The following is an 18947-nucleotide window of genomic DNA, read 5'->3' as shown; positions in this document are numbered from 1 at the left end:
GGGACTACAGGCATGTGCCACCATGCCTGGCTGATTTTTGTATTTTTTGTAGAGGGGGTTTCACTGCGTTACCCAGGGTGATCTCAAACTCCTGAGCTCACGCGATCCACCCGCCTCAGCCTCCCAAAGTACTGGGATTACAGGCATGAGCCACCACGCCTGGTCCTGTATACTTTTTATACTTCATTAAAAATTCAAGAAAGAGGAAAAAGAAAGTCAAAGGAAAGAGAAACAAAAATGGAAGGAGAGGAGGCGAGAGGATGAAAGAGACAGAAGAGAGAAATGGAGAGAGAGAGAGAAATGGAGAGAGAGAGAGAGAAATGGAGAGAGAGAGAGAGAAATGGAGAGAGAGAGAGAAATGGAGAGAGAGAGAGAAATGGAGAGAGAGAGAGAGAAATGGAGAGAGAAATGGAGAGAGAGAGAGAGAGAGAGAGAGAGAGAGAGAGAGAGAGAGAGAGAGAGAGACTGAGCCAGCTGCCGGTTCAGCTGGTTCTGACTTCCCATCCTGGATGGTGAGTGGTGATTCTGTTCTTCAAGCCTCAGCTTCTCATCTGTAAAATGCAGATCACAGCAACCACCTCACTTTCAATAAGAGAAGGTATAGAAAATGTGAAAGGAAAATGAAAACCCCAATTCACTCTGCCAAAAGTGAACAATTAAGCTGAAAGTTGAGTCATACAAGAAGTTGCCTTTTCTTTGTTCCTAGGCAGAGAGCCACAGATAAAAGGCCACGTATCTCCACGGGGAGCTACTCCTTATCTTATGTAAAGTTACAGAGCGTGAGAGGAATACGTAATTGAATACATAATTTCCCTACCTGCTCTTTTTCTCTTGCAATATGTGGATTTCCAGACCCTCCTTCTTTCCCCTCCAGCCTGCTTTCCCTTTTAAATACTAAAGCCCTCAAAGTCATCTTTAGAGAAAGGGACAGACCTCTCTACTGGGCATGTCCTTAACCTTGGAAAAATAAATGTCTAAACTGATTGAGACCTGTCTCAGACACTTTCTGGTTTACAAAAGCATCAGGAACACAGTAGCTGCTCAATAAACAGTGAGACGGTCAACTGCTCCCCATAAGTGTGTGGGCTCCCCTGGGCACTGGATCTCTGGATCCCAGAGCAGGGCTTGGGAGGGCCTAGCTGTCTGTGTTTGCTAGATTCATTTTAATTGTAACTAGTTAGAATGGGGAGGACCTCCTGGGGCCTGTTGATGCCCTTCACTAGGAAGGGCTGTGGAAGCTCAGGGGCTGCCTTGCTCGCTAGAAGCAAGGAGTTCTCTTCTTCCCCTGGCCACTTCCTTTAAAACAGTTTCTTTTGTCTTAAGTTTTCATTTCTACATTTGTCCCTTTGTTCAGTCCCTTCTTCCTTACGGCTCTTGGCTGGAGGAGGATGGTGTGCCAGGGGCCCCAGGAACAGGCTCTATGCCAGGTCTTTCGGCCACAGCTGGTGGCAGAGGCCTCTCCAGAAAGCATTCTGCCCCAGGACACTCAGCTTTCCCTGCAGACCCAGGCCAGCACCGAGGAAGTGAGTGCAGAAGCTTCCCATGGGGAAATGGCCAGGCCTGGGCTCCTGTGGCCCTGAGAGCTTCAGAGAGGGTTAACTTGGTTTGCCCCTGTGACGTTTCCCCTGACACGTGTTTCTTCTTCTCCACAAACAAGAGGATTCCCAGTCCTTGCCTTCACAACATTTGCCAAGAATTGCAGGCAGGAGGATAATAGCTTCAGTTGAAGAACATGAAGGAATTACCTTCCTAATGCAATACCCCTGCGGAGTGGATACTTTTTTTTTTTTTTTTTTAGGCAGAGTCTCGCTCTGTTGCCCAGGCTGGAGTGCAGTGGCATGATCTTGGCTCGCTGCAACCTCCACCTCCTGGGTTCAAGTGATTCTCATGCCTCAGCCTCCCACATAACTGGGCTTGCAGGTGCCCACTACCATGCCCAGGCAATTTTTTGTATTTTTAGTAGAGATAGGGTTTCACCATATTGGCTAGTCTGGTCTCGAACTCCTGACCTCAAGTGATCCGCCCGCCTCAGCCTCCTAAAGTGCTGGGATTACAGGCGTGCTTGCCACTGCACCCAGCTGGGTACTTACTTTATACAGCTGTCCTATGGGGTGGGCACTACTATTTATTCCTATTTTACAGATCAAAAAACTAAAGCGCCAAAAGTTAGGATAATGGTTGGTAAAATTTATTTTGTTTTATTTTGTTGCAGACTACCACAATTACTACTTGAGGCTGTCACTACAACAGTTATTACTGTTACTACTTGAGACCGTCATTACAGCAGTTACTACTGTTACTGCCTGAGACTTCATTACAGGACTGAACAAAAGGACGAACAGACGAACGTAGAAATGAAAACTTAAGACAAAAGAAACTGTTTTAAAGGAAGAGACCAGGGGAAGAAGAAGAGAACTCCCTGCTTCTAGTGAGCAAAGGCAGCCCCTGAGCGTCCACAGCCCCTCCTATTTATTGGGTAGAATGAGCAGGGAGGAGGAGGTAACGACTGGTCAGCTGCTTGATTGATCACAGGTTCATATTGTTACTAACAGGCTTCAGGTATGCCTAATCACAAGAAACACTATGCTTGGGGCATTCCTGACAGCCCTCAGCATTCCTTCTGGATGGCAGAAACAGTTTGTCAGTTTGCCAACATTCTGCATTTATGAGAAATAGTTTGCTGCTTACTCATATAGCTTCCAGTGGTATACCGAGTTGATCATGACCCTCAATCTTTCGGCCTCCGTACCTCCAGGCTGGAGTGCAGTGCTACGATCTTGGCTTACTAAACCTCTGTCTCCCCGGTTCAAGCAATTCTCGTGCCTCAGCCTCCTGAGTAGCTGGGATTACAGGTGTGCGCCATCACGCCCAGTTCATTTTCGTATTTTTAGTAGAGACGGGGTTTTCATGTGTTGGCCAGGCTGGTCTTGAACTCCTGACCTCAAGTGATCTGCCCGCCTTGCCCTCCCAAATTGCTGGGATTACAGGTGTGAGTCATCGTGCCCAGCCCTAAATTTTTTTTTGTAAATCACGTAACACTCTCAACAATCCTCTGTGTTGAGTATTGCCATTATCCCCATTTTAAAGAAGGGGAAACTGAGGCACAAGGAGGTTAAGTACTTTGCCTAAGATGACAGTGCTAGGAAATAGCAGAGCCAGGACGCACACCTGGGCGGGTTGGCCGAGGCCGCTCACTGCCCCACTGCACAGCAGCGGCTCAGCTGTAAGGTCATAGGCCTGAGTCCCAGCTCCACAACTCCAGGACAGCTTGTTAATCACTCTGGGTCTCAGTTTACTCATCTCTAAGCAAGGAGTATTAGTGGCACTTCCCTTTAGGAATGTCCCAAGGATGACGTGCAACGGTGGGGACAGAGCACTTGGCAGAGACAGCCTTATGTGTGGGAGTCCCTCAGTGCCCATTCCTCGTTCTTGTCCGTGTTCTCCCTGTTTGGGGGGACGTCATCAGAATTTCGCCTGGAAATGTGTTTAGGGTTTACCCTTGCAGAACCAGACCCATGGAAATTCTCAGTCTATGAGAGACCCCAACAGCCATTCTGGAGAGTCAGATAAACTCAGGTTGGACTAAAATCCCACCCCAGCTGTAGACCAGCTTTTAGACAGCTCACTTTCCCGGGTGTTTCCTCCTCCCTGAGCTGGAGTTAGTTAGATTTGCCATGCAGGGGCTCTGTGAAGGTTACATGGTTCAGATTCAGCCTGTGATTCTCAAACTAAGGTTTCTGGAGTGGCTGATACCGGAGATGAGTGTTGGGGGCTGGGCAGCACGGGCCTCTGTGGCCAGCAACTCTACCTGGGGTGGGTAATTTACAAACACTGTGTCTGGGAATTGCCCTCATTCTCAGAACCCTCCCTACCCTTAATTGTCCTGCATCTCCAAGGCTCCCCTTTCTTCCACCTTCCCAGCAGGTTTGACTCATGGGAAGCATAACCGGAAACAGGGGGATAGCAGCAGGCAGAAGCGGGGGCACATCTCTCCACCTCTGTCTACTTTTTGTTAGGTCTACAAGGCTGCGTCTCCTTAGCGGCTGCAGCTCCCAGCAGACAGCCTTGCCAGGTCCCCATCTTCTGCCTGCTGGTGCCAGCTCTGGGCTCTGCCCCCCCTCTGCCCCTCCACCCCGAGGGCTGGTGTTGAGTTTCTCCTCTTGCATCACACAGTCCCCTACTTGGCCTCTCAGGTGGGTAACTAAGTCTTCTCATTAAATTCCTTTTATTTTATTATGTTGAGTGAAAGATGTCATTCATTATAGAGTACCTACTCTATGGTTGTATTAATGCAAAGTTCAAGAACAGCAAAGCTCATCTATGGTGATAGAAATCAGAACAGTCATTGCCTTGGGGAGCAGAGAGATAACTGGGAAGGAGCCAGAGGGAACTCCCTGAGATGATGCAAATGTTTTATACCTTGATTGAGGAGTTGGTTACATGAGCGTGTATGATTATGAAGACTCGTTAAACCATATGCTTAAAACCTGTATATTTAACTGTGCGTAAATTATACCTTAATAAAATTAGTTCAATAAGAAGAAATCCCTGTTTAAATACCAAGAGTGCTTTCTAATTTCCTGCTTGGATCCTAATGGAAATACAGTTTTACTTTTTAAACAAACACAGGTAGACCATGGAGGAAGATGTAAAATTTATGTATTTGGTGTTGAGTGTTTTTGTTTTTGTTTTTTTGTTGTTGTTGTTTGTAAATGATAAAACATGAGACTTCAAACAATTTTACCCTTGGGTTAGTTGATTTCAGGCTATGTTCCCCAGTCCCTAGGAGGCAGCCTTCATTCTCCCTGCTCTTCTCTGGTCGAAAACACTGGGAAGCACTTGTCTGTATAAAGTGCTAGTGCCTAGCACATAGTAGGTGCTCAAGAAATGTTAATTATTGGCTGGGCACAGTAGCTCACGCCTGTAATCCCAGCACTTTGGGAGGCCAACGCGGGCGGATCACTTGAGGTCAGGAGTTCGAGACCAGCCTGACCAACATGGCAAAACCCCCTCTCTACTAAAAATACAAAAAAAAAAAAAGGCCGAGCATGGTGGCACGCACCTGTAATCCCAGCTACTCAGGAGTCTCGAGGCAGGAAAATTGCTTGAACCCGGGAGGCTGCAGTGAGTCGAGATCGTGCTATTGTACTCCAGCTCCAGTCTGGGCAACTAGAGCAAAACTCTGTCTCAAAAAAAAAAAAAAAGTTAATTATTATTAATATGAATTGGGTTTCATGGATCACATAAAGGCCTGTCTTCTGGCTTTCTTTAAGACCGTGCGATTTCACCTTGTGAGGTTCACAGAGAACTCCGCCCCGGATTCTGCCCCAGATAATGGGAGGGCTTTCTCAGAAAACACAGGCCTGACACACAAGATCACGCATAGGCTTGTATTCAGGAACGATTTTACAAAACTCGAGAAAAGGCAGCAGGAGATCCAGAATCTCTGTGTGCCTTCTCTTCATCCTACCCCGAGAAAAATGGCCAGTCCAGCCCAGCACCTGCTGAAGCCTCAATGTTAAGGGAACGCTTGTCCCATCTCTTGCCCAGGGGAAGTTGGAGAGAAAGCTCGCCTGTGTGCATGTTTGATATAAGCGGTGTGTGTAGGCAGGGAATGGGCTAGAGGACCCTGGATATCTTGGCCAGCCTCCTAGGCAGTGAGTTAGAGGAAAGGGGACTAGGTCTTGCACCTCCACTGTACCTCGGGGTCCAGGCAGACCAGGCAGGGTGTTAATCGTGTCCTGCATGGTGGACCCAAGCTAAAGTGTTGCCTGCAGCCAAAGGCCTGGGCAGGGGCCATCTTCCATCAGCCCAGGGCCCAGGCACAGGGCCACTTGCTGGGGATGGTGGACACCATGTCCCCATTCCCAGCCCTGCTCTAGAAGGCACTGTTCCGTGGACTGCGACCCCTGGAGGGCGGGCAGGGCCTGGACAGGCACAGGCGGCGCTGGGTCTCCAGTCGGCAGAAGCGGTTCTGGTTGGTCACCCGGGTGGCCATGCCCAGCCCACAGGTGGTCGAGCAGGGTCCCCAGGCCGTGCTCCATTCTGGGCAGGGGACACCAGGGGGCAGGGAAGAGACAAGGCCAGAAAACTGGGGTCCTAGGGGAGAAAAAACAAGAGTTAGCACTGAGCAGCCAGGGCTCAGCAGCTCAGTCAACCCACCCATCAGCGGCCACGGCAATCTTGGTCAAATGGCTCAGCTTTCTGCATCTCAGTTTCTTCTTATGTAAATTTCCTAACAGTGGATGGCATCGAATAAAATGATGGCCATGAAGTGCCTAGCACAGTGCCTGGTACTTGTAAGATTTCCATAAATATTAGTTATTTGGCAACCAGAGTTTGCTGGTCACAATGGCCCCTCAGTCAACTACAGCTTTCTCATCTCTTTGGATAAACAGCATTTTACAGGCAGAGGGTGCCCAGCCTGTGTGGAGTAGTGCTTTGACCCAGTGGCAAGGATGCTAAAGATTCCAGGATTCTTGTGCCAGGAACTAGATGGCGGGTTTACCATGGTCTAGCTTTTTCTCTGCTCCAAGTCTCCCTCTGTGAATATTTTGGTGTCCTTCCTTCTAGTCTTACACCAGTAGTCCCCAACTAGGGTAATTTTGCCTCCCAGGAAAGGTTCGGCAATATCTGGAGACAGTTTTGGTCATCACGTTTGGGCAGATGCTACTGGTATCTGGTGAGTAGAAGCCAGGGATGCTGCTAAGCACCCCGCAGTGCACGGGAAAGCCCCCCCAACAAATAATTACTTGCCCTGATTGTCATTAGTGGTGAGGTTAAGAAACCCTGACTTCTACCCATATGTGTGGGTTGTGTATGCATGTGTACGTGTAGATATACCTGTATACATGCATAGGGACACACTTAGTTGAGATTAAGTTGGAAATACACCTTCTTATCCTGCTTTTATTCATAAGGCAAATTCACTTGCGTTTTCCTATGTATTTAAATGGATATATCATATTCCATCACAGGGATAATAACGGCTACCTCTGATACAGTACCATGTGCCAGGCACTGCTACAGCTGCTTGACTTGAACAAACTCAAGTAGTTCTCACAACGCTATGAAGTGATGCTCTTATTGTCCAGCTGGAGAAACTGAGACACAGAGAAGTTAAGCAACTTTCTCAGAGTCACACAGCAAAAAGGGGGTGGCGGGGCTGGTGCAGACACCGTGCACCTGACCCAAAACACTTGACTACCTCTTGTGGGTGGCAGCAGCATTTATGAAACCAATCCTCCTCTTTTCAGTTGCCTTTTTAAAAAAGTCACATTCATGTGATAATAATTTTCAAAAAGCAACACAGCAACAGCAAAAATCTCTAAAATTGAAGATTTATAGTGGGACGGTGGGAGGTAACTGTCTATTCTCCATCTCTAGCCCACCCTCAGCCCACATTCCAGAGCAGCCACCTTGCCTGGTTCAGTTTTGAGTTCCTTTTTTAATAAGCCCAAATAACAATAAATTAATAATATTTTATTAATATGTATCAATATATTATAAAGACAGTAACATTATATATTCTAAGAGCTTAGCTCTATTATATCTCTGAAATGTGAGAATTTGGTTCATGTACCCTAACCTATCTTTCCTCTCTCCACTCCGTCACCCAGTTTTTATTTTTAATTATTTATGGTTTTAAATTACACATCTCAAAGGCTGTGGCTTTTTGTTTATCGGTTTTAAAGTGGGAGGCCTGGTGACCCTCCACTCCTCTTTCTTTTCTTCTTCTTTTTGAGACGAAGTTTCATGCTTGTGGGCCAGGCTGGAGTGCAGCGCCGTGATCTGGGCTCACTGCAACCTCTGCCTCCTGGGTTCAAGCGATTCTCCTGCCTCAGCCTCCCAAGTAGCTGGATTACAGATACCGGCCACCATGCTCGGCTAATTTTTGAATTTTTAGTAGAGACGGAGTTTCCCCATGTTAGCCAGGCTGGTTTCGAACTCCCTACCTCACGTGATCCTCCCACCTCGGCCTCCCAAGGTGCTGGGATTACAGAGGCGAAACACCGCGCCCGGCCCTCCGCTCCTCTTTCTTATCTCCCTCCTCAGCCTCTGCCCCTCCCAGCTTCTGATGTGTCCCTGGGTCCTGGTACCCAGGAAGCCCCGCCCCACCTCACCCCCCAGGTGGCCCTTGGCGCCCCCAGGCAGTCCTGCCCTTGACCTGGACCAGCGCTGTGCTCACCTTGAGCTGGAAGGGGCTGGGCCCCCAGTCCCCCTCCTTGGCCGCACACCCACTCTGGGCAGCACTTGCCAAGGACCTCGACCCTTCTGGGGTAGGGGCAGTCCCAGCTGGGCAGCCGCACGTCCTCGCTGCACAGCGGCACGCAGGTGAAGCCGCCGTCCTCGCAGCGGCAGCGGATGCTGCAGTGGGGCTGGAAAGTCTCCCCCTCCTGATACAGGCGACCGTTCACCTCACAGCTGCCATCGTCCTCTGCCACTGCGGAGGAGAAACCGCACCCCCATCGGTGACCCACAAAGCGGCACAACCCTCTCTGCAGAGCTGCCCAGATCCCGCCGCAGGAGGCAGCGGTCTCACAGTAGCTGAGCCCTGCCCAGGGCTCCAGCCCAGGATATGCACCTCTCCCCAGCCCTCCACCAGCCTGCTGGGGCACCCTGCATCCTGGCACAGGGATTGCAAGAAGACAGGACTGGACTGACCCCCCAGCTCTGCCCTTTCTTAGCTGTGGACCTGGGCCAAGTGATTTCACTTCTTCTTGCCTCAGTGTCCTCATTTGCAAGGTGGGATATAATGGTACTTATTTTCCAAGGTGGTAGAGACTACTCGGAATGACAGGTGTAATGATCACAACATAAAGGAGATCTTCCATATGTCCTTGCTTATTATCATTAGTATAGTTACTATATATTAATAACGTTTAAGTATTCTATGCACACTGAGATTTCATGCAACAAAGTCATTGTCCACTTGTGTTGTAGTCATCACTGTCATGTCAGGGCTTCACTTGCCGGCTGTGTGTCTTTGAGTAAGTTACTTAACTTCTCTGAGTGGCCTGAACAACAGCAATGATGAGCTCAGTAACTGTACCTCCAGGTTCCATGGGATGACATGTCCATACCCTCTAGCACACAGTGCTAGGCATGGCCTAAGTGCTCAGGGAACACTCTTTCAATGAAGCCCTCAAGATATGGGTGTTATTGCCGCTTCCTCCACTGGACATGAACTCCTTGAGGGCTGGGGCTGCCAGTGTGCATCTCTGCATCCCTCTGATGGGCTCAGAGCCTAGGTGTAACACACAGCACTGCAGGAAATGCCCCTTGAATGAATAGCTGGCATAAGGCTTGGCACATGAGATACACTGATAAAATAGCCCTACTCCTTATCATTCCAGAGGTATTTACTGTTTCCCTCCTGTGTGCCAACCACTGTGCTCCTAGACAGAAAGAGGACAGTTCCTGCCTCGAGGGACTTACGAGCCTGGGGAGGGGGCACAGGTGTGAGGGCATCATCTCCAAGACAGAATGAAGTAAGAGCGCTGGAGAGGCATGTGAGCCGCTCAGGAAGTGCAGATGAGGAACAGCGTGTATGTGAGACTTTGGTGACCACTGAGCTATGTCTGGGGAAAGGACTCATTAGCAAACAGGTTCTCCCAGATCTTCTGAGAAAACCTTCCAGTAGGTCTATACACACACAGGGGTTTCAGAACCACACATACTCAGGTTCCAACTCTGGCTCCCACTTGTGGGACCTGGGGCAAGTTATTTTGCCTCTCTGAGCCTTGGTACCTGGCTCACAGGGCTGCTGGGGGATTAGATGAGCTAGGGGACTTACAGCATTTTGCCCCAAGCCTGGCACATAGCAGATGCTCAATAAATGGGAGTGGGTTATGCTTCCACATAGCATCTGTTATGTGCCAGGCTTGGGGCAAAATGCTGTAAGTCCTCTGGCTCATCTAATCCTCCAGCAGGAAAGACCTCACTGAGAAATAATGCTGGTAGAGGGAACAGCCAGTGCAAAGGCCCTGAGGCAGGAGTGTGCCTGGGGTATTTAAGGAACAGCAAGGGGCCAATGTGACTGCAGCAGACAGCAGGAGGAGATGAGGTCAGAGAGGAAGCAGAAGCAAGATCCTGTGGGGCCTTGTAGGCCACTGTGGGGACTTTGGCTTTTCCTCTGAGATGGGAAGCCACCAGAAGGCTTGGGGCAGAGGAGGGAGGTGATCTGGCTTATGACTTCCCAGGAGCTCTCTGCTGTGTTGTGAATAGACCAGGGGCAAGGAGAGAAGGAGGGAGATGATTATGGGGCTACTGCAAAATCCAGGCCAGTGATGACGGGGCTCAGACAAGGGTGGTAGCCACAGAAGGGATGGGAGTGTCGGATGCTGGAAATACCATGATGAATTTGCTGGTGGATGGTATGTGGGAGGTGAGAAAAGAGAGACGTCTAGGCTGGCTGTGGTGGTTCACGCCTGTAATCCCAGCACGTAGGGAGGTTGAGGCGGGTGAATCACTTGAGGTGGGGAGTTCCAGACCAGCCTGGCCAACATGGCAAAAACCCATCTCTACTAAAAATACAAAAATCAGCTGGGCATGGTGGCAGGAATCTGTAATCTCAGCTACTTGGGAGGCTGAGGCATGAGAATCGCTTGAATGCAAGAGGTGGGGGTTACAGTGAGCCAAGATCATGCCACTGCACACTGGGTGAAAGAGTGAGACTCCATCTCAAAAAGAGAGAGAGAGAGAGAGAGACATCTAGAATGACTCCAAGGTCTTGAGCCTGAGCCATGAGAAGCATGGAGATGCTTTCAACAGACGGGGGAGACCGATCCGGGGGGCAGGAGATGAGGATCCCAGCATTGGATGTGCTGTTACACGATGGTGAATCTGTAGCGCGTCTCGCAGCTCAGAGTTGGCCCTTACAGAAGGGCGTTCAATGAGTGATAGGAGAGGTTTTTGGCAGCGTGTTCCCTGCAAAGCCCCAGACTGAGCCTTTGTGATGTGTTAGCTGGACTCTTTGGGGTTCACCAGTTCCCGGTGAACTTTAAATCAGTTTAAATCATTAAGCACTCATGAGCACCCACCATGTTGACAGACTAAGGTGGGGAGTTGCAGGAAGGACCAGGGACCCAAGTACACTTTGGCCTGTGGTGTTTGAAGTCTGAATTAAGATGGAATACGAAAAATCCCTTAATACACTTATCGACAATCACAGCCTATGTACTATTCAACAGCTGCATGTCAGGCAGTTGAGCAATGGAGTTTGTGGAGTCAGCTCCCTGAGTTCAAATCTCAGCTCTGCTAGTTATGAGCTTTGTGACCTTGGGCAAGTTGCCTAGCTTCTCTATACCTCTTTTTTCCATTTATAACAGAAGGGTGGGCCAGGCGCGGTGGCTCACACCTATAATCCCAGCACTTTGGGAAGCCGAGGCAGGCAGATTACCTGAGGTCAGGAGTTTGAAACCAGCCTGACCAACATGGAGAAACCCTGTCTCTACTAAAAATACAAAATTAGCCGGGCTTGGTGGCACATGCCTGTAATCCCAGCTACTAGGGAGGCTGAGGCAGGAGAATCGCTTGAACCTGGGAGGCGGAGGTTGCGGTGAGCGGAGATCTTGCCACAGCACTCCAGCCTGGGCAACAAGAGCGAAACCCCGTCTCAGGAAAAAAAAAAAAAAAAAAAAAAAAGAGAGAGAAGGGTGACATTAGTACCTACCTCATGTGGTCGTGAGATTAAATGAGTTTATATTTGCGAAACCCTCAGTGTCTTACACATGCTAAGGGCTTGTGCAAGTGTAAAATAAACTCTGTGGGTGCTGTTTACACGTGTCATGGCAAATGTAAATAACAGCTTTGTAAGCAAAGTGGTACTTATCTCAATTGTTCTTCAGATACATTTTCACAAGCAATCATCCCTCAGTCTGTGTAACAAATCACCCTCCTTATCCTTACAATATTTGTAAATAAAGCATTTCACATGGAGTTATTACTTTTTTTTTTTTTTTTTTTTGAGATAGGGTTTGGTCTGTCGCCCAGGCTCAAGCGAGCCTCTCGCCTCAGCCTCTCAAGTAGCTACAGGCATGTGCCACCACACCTGGCTAATTTTTTTTTTTTTTTTTTTGCAGAGATAGGATCTCAGTATGTTGCCAAGGCTGGCCTAGAACTCCTGGGCTCAAGTGGTCCTCCCGCCTCAGTCTCCCAAAGTGATAGGATTATAGGCATGAGCCACTGTGCCTGGCCTGTTGTTTTTTGACAATGCTTTTCCTATAAATAGATTAATTGTCAATAATTCATGAGCTTCTCTCTCTCTCTCTCTCGTTCTTATTTTTATAAAAGTGTGACATGCACATGAATGAAAGAGGTAAATTGTTCCACAAGGCTTATTATTAAAAAAGAAAGAAGAAGAACAATCTCTTGCCTCTTTGCATTTCTCTAAAGTGATGGTTCCCGACTGGAGATTTTGCCCCCTGGGGAAATTTGGCACTGTCTGAAGACAGACTGTCATGACGTGGGGGACGGGGAGTGCTCCTGGTATACAGTGGGTGGAGTTCAGGGATGCTGCTAGAAGTCTTACCATGCACAGGACAGCCCTCCCAAGACAACGAATTCTCTGGCACCAAGTCACTAAAGCCAGCTTGCAAAGCCTGCCCCAAAGCATCAGAGGACACCAAGGCCTAGAAGAGTGGTGAGGAAAGTCACCTGCTCGGGTGACTGGTGAGTACATAGCAAACCCAGGATTCCAGCAGTGCTCCGAGGGCCCCCACTCTGAGTGAAGACAGAATGAAATGTTCCTTAGAGCCTGTTGGATCCGGTCCCATGCCGTGTGACATGAAGCATGTCCCTTAATGCTGGTGAACCTCAGTTTCTTCATTCATAAAATGGGTCTGAAAGTACTTCCCATCATAGGGTTATTGTGAGGATGATGTGACGTGTGTAGTAAGTGCTTAGCACAGTTCTGGACACATATTATGCCCTAAATAAGAGGTTGCACTTTTATTTTCCTCAAAGTGTGGTAAGGATCCTGAGAAGGGAATGGTGGCATCCGATTTGAAGAATCTGGGAGGGCTTCTCAGGGGAGAAGGTGTTTGAACATGGCTTTGAAAGTTGGCAATGATTTGGACAGGTAGGGATGGGGGAAGGTTACTGGGGTAGTAAGATGATTTAAGCAGAGGCCAAGAAGGGAGAGGAGGAAGTACGGAATGGGCTTTGGGCCACCAAGTTCAGCTGGAATGGGTGGGGTACCTGAAGTGAGCATCCAAGGAGATAGAGGAGGACTGCACTTTGATTCAGGACACCACGGCCTTGACCTCCCACTCACACACCCCCCCTCAGTCCTGCAAACCTGCTTACAGAGGCACAGGGCCCCCCGGCCACCGGGTCCTGCCCCGGGCTGGCAGACCAGGCCCTGGCTGGCGTCGCAGACGTGGAGTTGGTCGCAGGGCTCCCCCAGCCGCCGTGCACATACCCGGCAGCAGCCACAGCCATCCAGCACCAGGGCTACTCCCAGTGGGCATCGGGGAGGTGGCCAGGGGCAGGTACATGGTGTTGGGCACAGCTGGGTACACACCTGAAGAGACAGAAACCTCACTCAGCCATGGGCTTTCAAGGTCGGCAGTGAGACCCTCACAACCAGCCACCTCTGCCAGGCTGGGCAGTGTGGGGTCCACACCTTAGCCTCAGAGCCATGCAGACCTGGCCTCGAAGGCCAGTAGTCCCACAACATACCCTAAGAGGCAGCATGGCATGTGGTTACGGGCAAGGACTCTGGGCTAGAGTTCCAGTTCTTTACTTTTTATTTTTATTTTTGGAGTCAAGAGTCTTGCTCTGTCACCCAGGCTGGAGTGCAGTGGCACAATCCCAGCCTCACTGCAACCTCCATCTCCTGGGTTCAAGCGACTCTTATGCCTCAGCCTCTCAAGTAGCTGGGACTACATGCACCCACCACCACGCCCAGCAATTTTTGTATTTTTAGTAGAGATCTGGTTTCACCATGTTACCCAGGCTAGTCTTGAAATCCTGAGCTCGGGCAATCCACCTGCCTCGGCCTCCCAAAGTGCTGGGATTATAGGCATGAGCCACTGCACCTGGCTGGACTTCCAGTTCTAATTCTGCCCCTTATTAGCTGAGTGACCTCGAGGACGTTACTTAAGCTCTCTGAGCCTCAGTTTCCTTGAAGTATCTAACTCAGAGGATTACTCTGAGGAGTACGTGAAATGTTGCACAGCAAACCCTCAGCACAGGGCCTGGCATGCAGTAGGCGCTCAGTGCACTTAGCTTTGATGATCATTGTTGTTAATGATGGCAGAGGGCTCAGCCCCTGCCTGCCCTCTGGGAGCTTACAGAAAGGCAAAAGTAACAAGTCAAGGATGAAAATGGCAGGGGCTGGTACATTTTCCAGCATATGGCTACTTATCTTAGGACGAATAAATCGAACCGTATCATGGATGTTTTTGGCCTTTTGATTCATCCAGCAAGCTTCCCAGCTCTGGATGTGCACCAGATCAGCCAGGAGACTTGGGAAAATACAGACCCCCCAACCCACTCTGGGGTTTACAAAATCAGAAGTCCCTGACTCTGGGACCTGGAATCGTTATTTTTAACAAGCTGTCCAGTGGCTTCTGCAGCTCAGCTAGGTTTGCAGCACCTCTGCCCCAGTCTAACCTCCTCCCCCTGCCAGGTGCAGATGGGGAAACGGAGCTCCAGAGAGGGACAGGGACTTGCCACAAGTCAGTGTGTTCGATTCAGGGCTGGGAGCGTCCCAGGTCCTGCTTCCCAAGTGAGGACTCAGGGTCACAGGGTGGGGGTAGACTGTGTCCGTAAGCCAGGCACCCACTCCCCAGTGACAGGGTCAGGGTATCAGCCCATGTGACCTGCCTGCCCCTCACCACCCACATCAGAAAAACAACGACAACATACAGCAAGGTGCCGTGGGCTCCCTGTCCGCCCATTTGAAGGTGGGAACCAAGAAGGAAGCATAATTCAAGATGCTTCCAGTGGCCCCATCTGTGGGGGGCCAAGTTTGAGTTTAGCAGGATCCTTAGGGGATGAGGGTTTTATCTAGAGGAAGGGAGACTTGCAGTTTACATTGATGGGGCTAATGACCTTATATCTCCTGTGCAGCCCCAAAGCAGGCAATGACCCCTTTGCCCTGCCTCACCCCCTGCCCCACCCAGTGCCCCCCCACCCACAATCCTGCAAACCTGCTTTCAGTTCCCGGCAACTCCCACATTGGCCACTAGGAGCCATTGCAAACTGGCTGACCGGCCTCTGGTGGGGGCCACAAAGTAGGAGGCGATCACGGCCCCCACTAAGACAGCACTGAGTAGCAGATGAACGCACGGAGCTAGGTGTCTGGCTGCCTCATGAGGGAGCAGGTCCCATCGCTGCAGGCTGTTCAGATTCGAGAGACGATGGCCTGACCTCGCCCCTCAAGGTGTGGTCTGAACTAGCAGCAGCAGCGTCACCTGGGAGCTTGTTAGAGAGGCAGCATCTGGAGCCCCTCTATAAATCCAAAGCCGGATTTTTATATAACAAATCCGAATCTGCAGTTTCTTTTTTTTCTTTTCCTTTTTTTTTTTTTTTTTTTTTTGAGATGGAATCTTGCTCTGTCACCCAGGCTGGAGTGCAGTGGCACGATCTTGGCTCACTGAAACCTTCGCCTCCCAGGTTCAAGCAATTCTTCTGCCTCAGCCTCCTGAGTAGCTGGGATTACAGGTGCGCGCCACCACGCCCAGCTAATTTTTTGTATTTTTAGTACAGACGGGGTTTCACCATGCTGGCCAGGCTGGTCTCAAACTCCTGACCTCGTGATCCACCCACCTTGGCCTCCCAAAGCGCTGGGATTACAGGCATGAGCCACCGTGCCCGGCCTGAATCTGCATTTTCATAAATCCACAAGTGATTCACATAGAAACAGTCTGGGCTTTTGGGTTCCCTTCTAAGTCAGAGGTTCAGCTGCCTTGGCTTGTGGGCAATGGTGGGAGGACTGTCAGGAGTGACCCTCAGGTCCCTCCCACCTGAAAACAGGAGTGCCAGGAAATAGACCAGCAGCTGTGCACCCGGGATCCCACTGTGGACCCCTCTACTGGCCATGTTTGTCAGGGGGCAGGACTCTGTAGGCCCCAATACCCAGGAGAGGCTATTAATGACATCAACTATTCTAGTGTACAATTATCCCATGTGATACCATATGTATGTCATGTGCCAAGTGCCATTGTCTCATTTACCCCTCCAATGTGAGGTGCCGTCGTTACGCCCATTTTAAAGATGAGAAAACTGGAGCTCAAAGCATGTAGTAACACAGCCAGTAAGAGACAAAATCAGGATTGTCATCCAAGTTCAAGTTGACATCCAAGGCCCAAACTCAAGTTGTCCCATTGTGTCTCAGTTTCCCCAGGGCCTTGCTGTGATATCTAGGGGTTGGGGAGGGGGCAAGGCTTATGATATCTGGGGCAGGAGCACTGGGCATGGAGTTTTTTGGGCAAGAGTTGACATTCAGGTTCTGCCACTGACTTGCTACGTGACTGAACACGTGGACGAACGGCTTTGGCAGGTGGAGGTGAAGCTCAGTTTTCTCCTCTGTAAAGTGGAGTAGAGAACACCTGTTTCTGAGTGATGGTGGAGATTAAATGAGGTCCTGGCCAGTCCTTGATCGATGTGGTTTTGCTCGTGTCCAGGTGTCAGCCTCCTGTCCCGGTCCACAGCCGGGAGCCCCGGAGCCAACGGTCAGCCTGGAAGACTCAGAGTTCTCCCTGTGAGGGTTGCTGTGGCTTTTCATGTCGTGGTGACTAAGTCCCTGTATGTTTTCTGCAGTCCCTGCTTCCTAGGACCAGGGAAGAATGGCCCCGTAAGTCTCACCCTAATGGCAAGTCTAGGACAGGTTTACTTTGTTCTCTCATAATCCTGGACCCCTTCTTCCTCCTAGAGCCCCAAGTCCCCTATTCCAACTACCCAAGCCACCCACATTGGCATCATGTCCTACCCATCCCCTTTGGAAGAACAAACAGCAGGGCAGGATGCCAGTGTGGTTCTCAGCCTTCCCGGGCACCAAAACTTGGGGCCTGAGGGAGAGAAGCTCCTGCCCATGCTTCTCAAAGGAGCGTGAAAATACAGTGAGATCGTGGCTTGTGGTGGGGCCGATTCCATGGTTCTGAGAACTCAGCATTTGCCAAGGGGATGACAAGGCTTAGCAGCTGTTGCCTTGGTCCAGTTTGGGCTTGGGGAGGCACAGACTGGAGTGCCTCTCCCCCTACATCCATGTCTGTTCTGGGCTCCGCCATGGCCCTTCTCTATTGCTCTGATCTTTTTTTGCTGTGTGACTTTAAGCAAGTTGCTTACCCTTTCTGAGCCTCACTTAACTGAAAATTCCTTATGGGGTTGTTGTGCATGTTAGACAGGTAGATGTCCCACAAGCTCTTTGGTGAATGTCCCATGCAGCATTCGGGGAGAAGGTCATTACTCCACAGAGGTGTCTCCTGTCCCCCTCTAGCTAGGGTGGGCGGGTCACTCACTGCCTAAGAGTCCAATGGCATTGATGCCCTTGCAGAATAAAACTTCCAATCAGCTAGGTATCCATCCAAATGCTGGCTCAGAGTTAGGCCAAGTATGTCATGTCTTCAGTACCCCCATTCATAATGAGGGTACATTAAAATCCTCCTTAATTTGCCGGTAAGTTTGATGAATGATCTTGAATGGCCTTCACAGAGGCCTCACAAACTGTATACCCTTCACCTGGGAAGATGCTGAGGCCCAGAGAAGGCAAGGCATGTGTCTGAGGTCACAGAGCAGGGCTGGCCGGAGGCAGCTCTGAGTGCCAGGGAGAGAAGCCCTGCTTAGGCATGGTGGCCAGACTGTGCCCAATGTGGGGCCCTGGAGGAATTCTGCCAAGGGGGTCCTTGGCTGTGATTTTTACATCCCCATCCCCTCCACACCCAAGTAGTCAGCAGTGCATTCAAGGGCCCGGGCCTCCTTACCTTTGAGAGGAGGCAGAGGAGGGAGAAGGCCAGAAGGTGGGTCTTCAGTGTGGCTCTCATGTCCCCCGCAGAGCCAGCTTTGAGCCTGGGAGGCGGACCTGTGAGTCTTTATGTTCCGGCAGCTGTGAGGTCACTCCCAGGCACACACAGGCACACGCACACGCGCACACACACACACACACACACACACACACTAGCTTTTTCATTCCTTGCTTCGCTTCCCATCCTCATGGCCCAAAGGATAAGCCCATTTACCTGGAGGTGAAACTGTGAAGGCCACCAAGGGGATGCCTGTCCGTGTGCGTGTGCGTGTGCGTGTGTGTGTGTGTGTGCGTGCGTGTGTGTGGGTGAAAGCCCGAGCCAGTGCCAGCACCAAGAGCCTGTGACAGCTTGCAGGGGCCTTCCTACCTCCTCCCAGCCCAAGAGGGTCCTAGCCCTGCTGTAGTTGCGAAGCCCTATCCCAGACCCCTGTCCGAACCCCAGTGGTGCTGCAGATACCGGAAGCATTCCGTAAACACCCCCTTTGCAGAGCTGACCCAAGGTCTCCTAAGCTCCGTGGCCCTGACTCTGGGTAGCCGCGGCCCAGCCTGCGGTTTCTGGCAGGCAGATTGGCAGCCACCCAGAGGCGGGTGTGACCCAGAGCAAAACTTCCCTGGGCGGCCTGTTTGCTCTTGGCAATAAGGGACCTCCCTTGGCCTGCCTCCCAGCTCTGGAAGGGGGCCCGTGGTGGGCGAGTCCGGGCAGGCTGGACCTACTGTGTGCCGGTGCTTGCTGGGCACTGCTAGATGATGGGGTCGAGCCAAATCCATTTGGTTTCATTCAGCCACCTCTGAAGTCACCTCTGCAGGAGCTGAAAGCACAACACTGACCTGAGGACAAGGCCCAGAGAGGGAGAAAACAGAGGGAAAGCAGGTGGAAGTTCAGGAATACCAGGCAAGGTCCCTTGCTCAGACCAAGAGTATGGGACGCTTTCTGATGGAGGTGCCATTTCAGAAAGCCAAGAAAAGAGAGGGTGAG

General features: G+C 50.5%; 1 protein-coding gene and 1 pseudogene across 2 annotated transcripts; both read right to left on the bottom strand.

Moving 5' to 3' along the window:
• Positions 1 to 4642: 4642 nt before the first annotated feature.
• On the bottom strand, positions 4643 to 18499 carry CCN5 (cellular communication network factor 5). 2 transcript variants are annotated; one of them, XM_005569089.5, is made up of 5 exons: positions 18186 to 18499; positions 17931 to 18015; positions 13309 to 13525; positions 8189 to 8443; positions 4643 to 6099 (listed from the first exon to the last, which is right to left on the bottom strand). In XM_005569089.5, exons 2-5 carry the CDS (start codon positions 17988 to 17990, stop codon positions 5879 to 5881), a joined length of 753 nt encoding a protein of 250 aa, XP_005569146.2. In that variant the 5' UTR covers positions 17991 to 18015; positions 18186 to 18499; the 3' UTR covers positions 4643 to 5878. The 2 variants fall into 2 exon arrangements, with proteins under 2 accessions (XP_005569146.2, XP_065379267.1); XM_065523195.2 differs by lacking the exon at positions 13309 to 13525.
• LOC135965653 (uncharacterized) lies at positions 5079 to 5988 on the bottom strand (annotated as a pseudogene).
• Positions 18500 to 18947: the final 448 nt, after the last annotated feature.

Source organism: Macaca fascicularis, chromosome 10, assembly GCF_037993035.2.
Source record: "Macaca fascicularis isolate 582-1 chromosome 10, T2T-MFA8v1.1".
Classification (NCBI taxonomy): Eukaryota; Metazoa; Chordata; class Mammalia; order Primates; family Cercopithecidae; genus Macaca; species Macaca fascicularis.
This window is presented reverse-complemented; position numbering and strand designations above follow the sequence as displayed.

Bases quoted from the DNA above. Each gene is read 5' to 3' on its own strand.
- CCN5 (XM_065523195.2), bottom strand. From the start codon at position 18,437: ATGCTTCCGGTATCTGCAGCACCACTGGGGTTCGGACAGGGGTCTGGG. The intron at 18,016-18,185 runs GTAAATGGGCTT...TCCGCCTCCCAG, and splicing joins CTTCACAGTTTCACCTCCAG to GCTCAAAGCTGGCTCTGCGG. The intron at 8,444-17,930 runs GTAAGGAGGCCC...TCTCCTCCGCAG, and splicing joins TCCTCTGCCTCCTCTCAAAG to TGGCAGAGGACGATGGCAGC.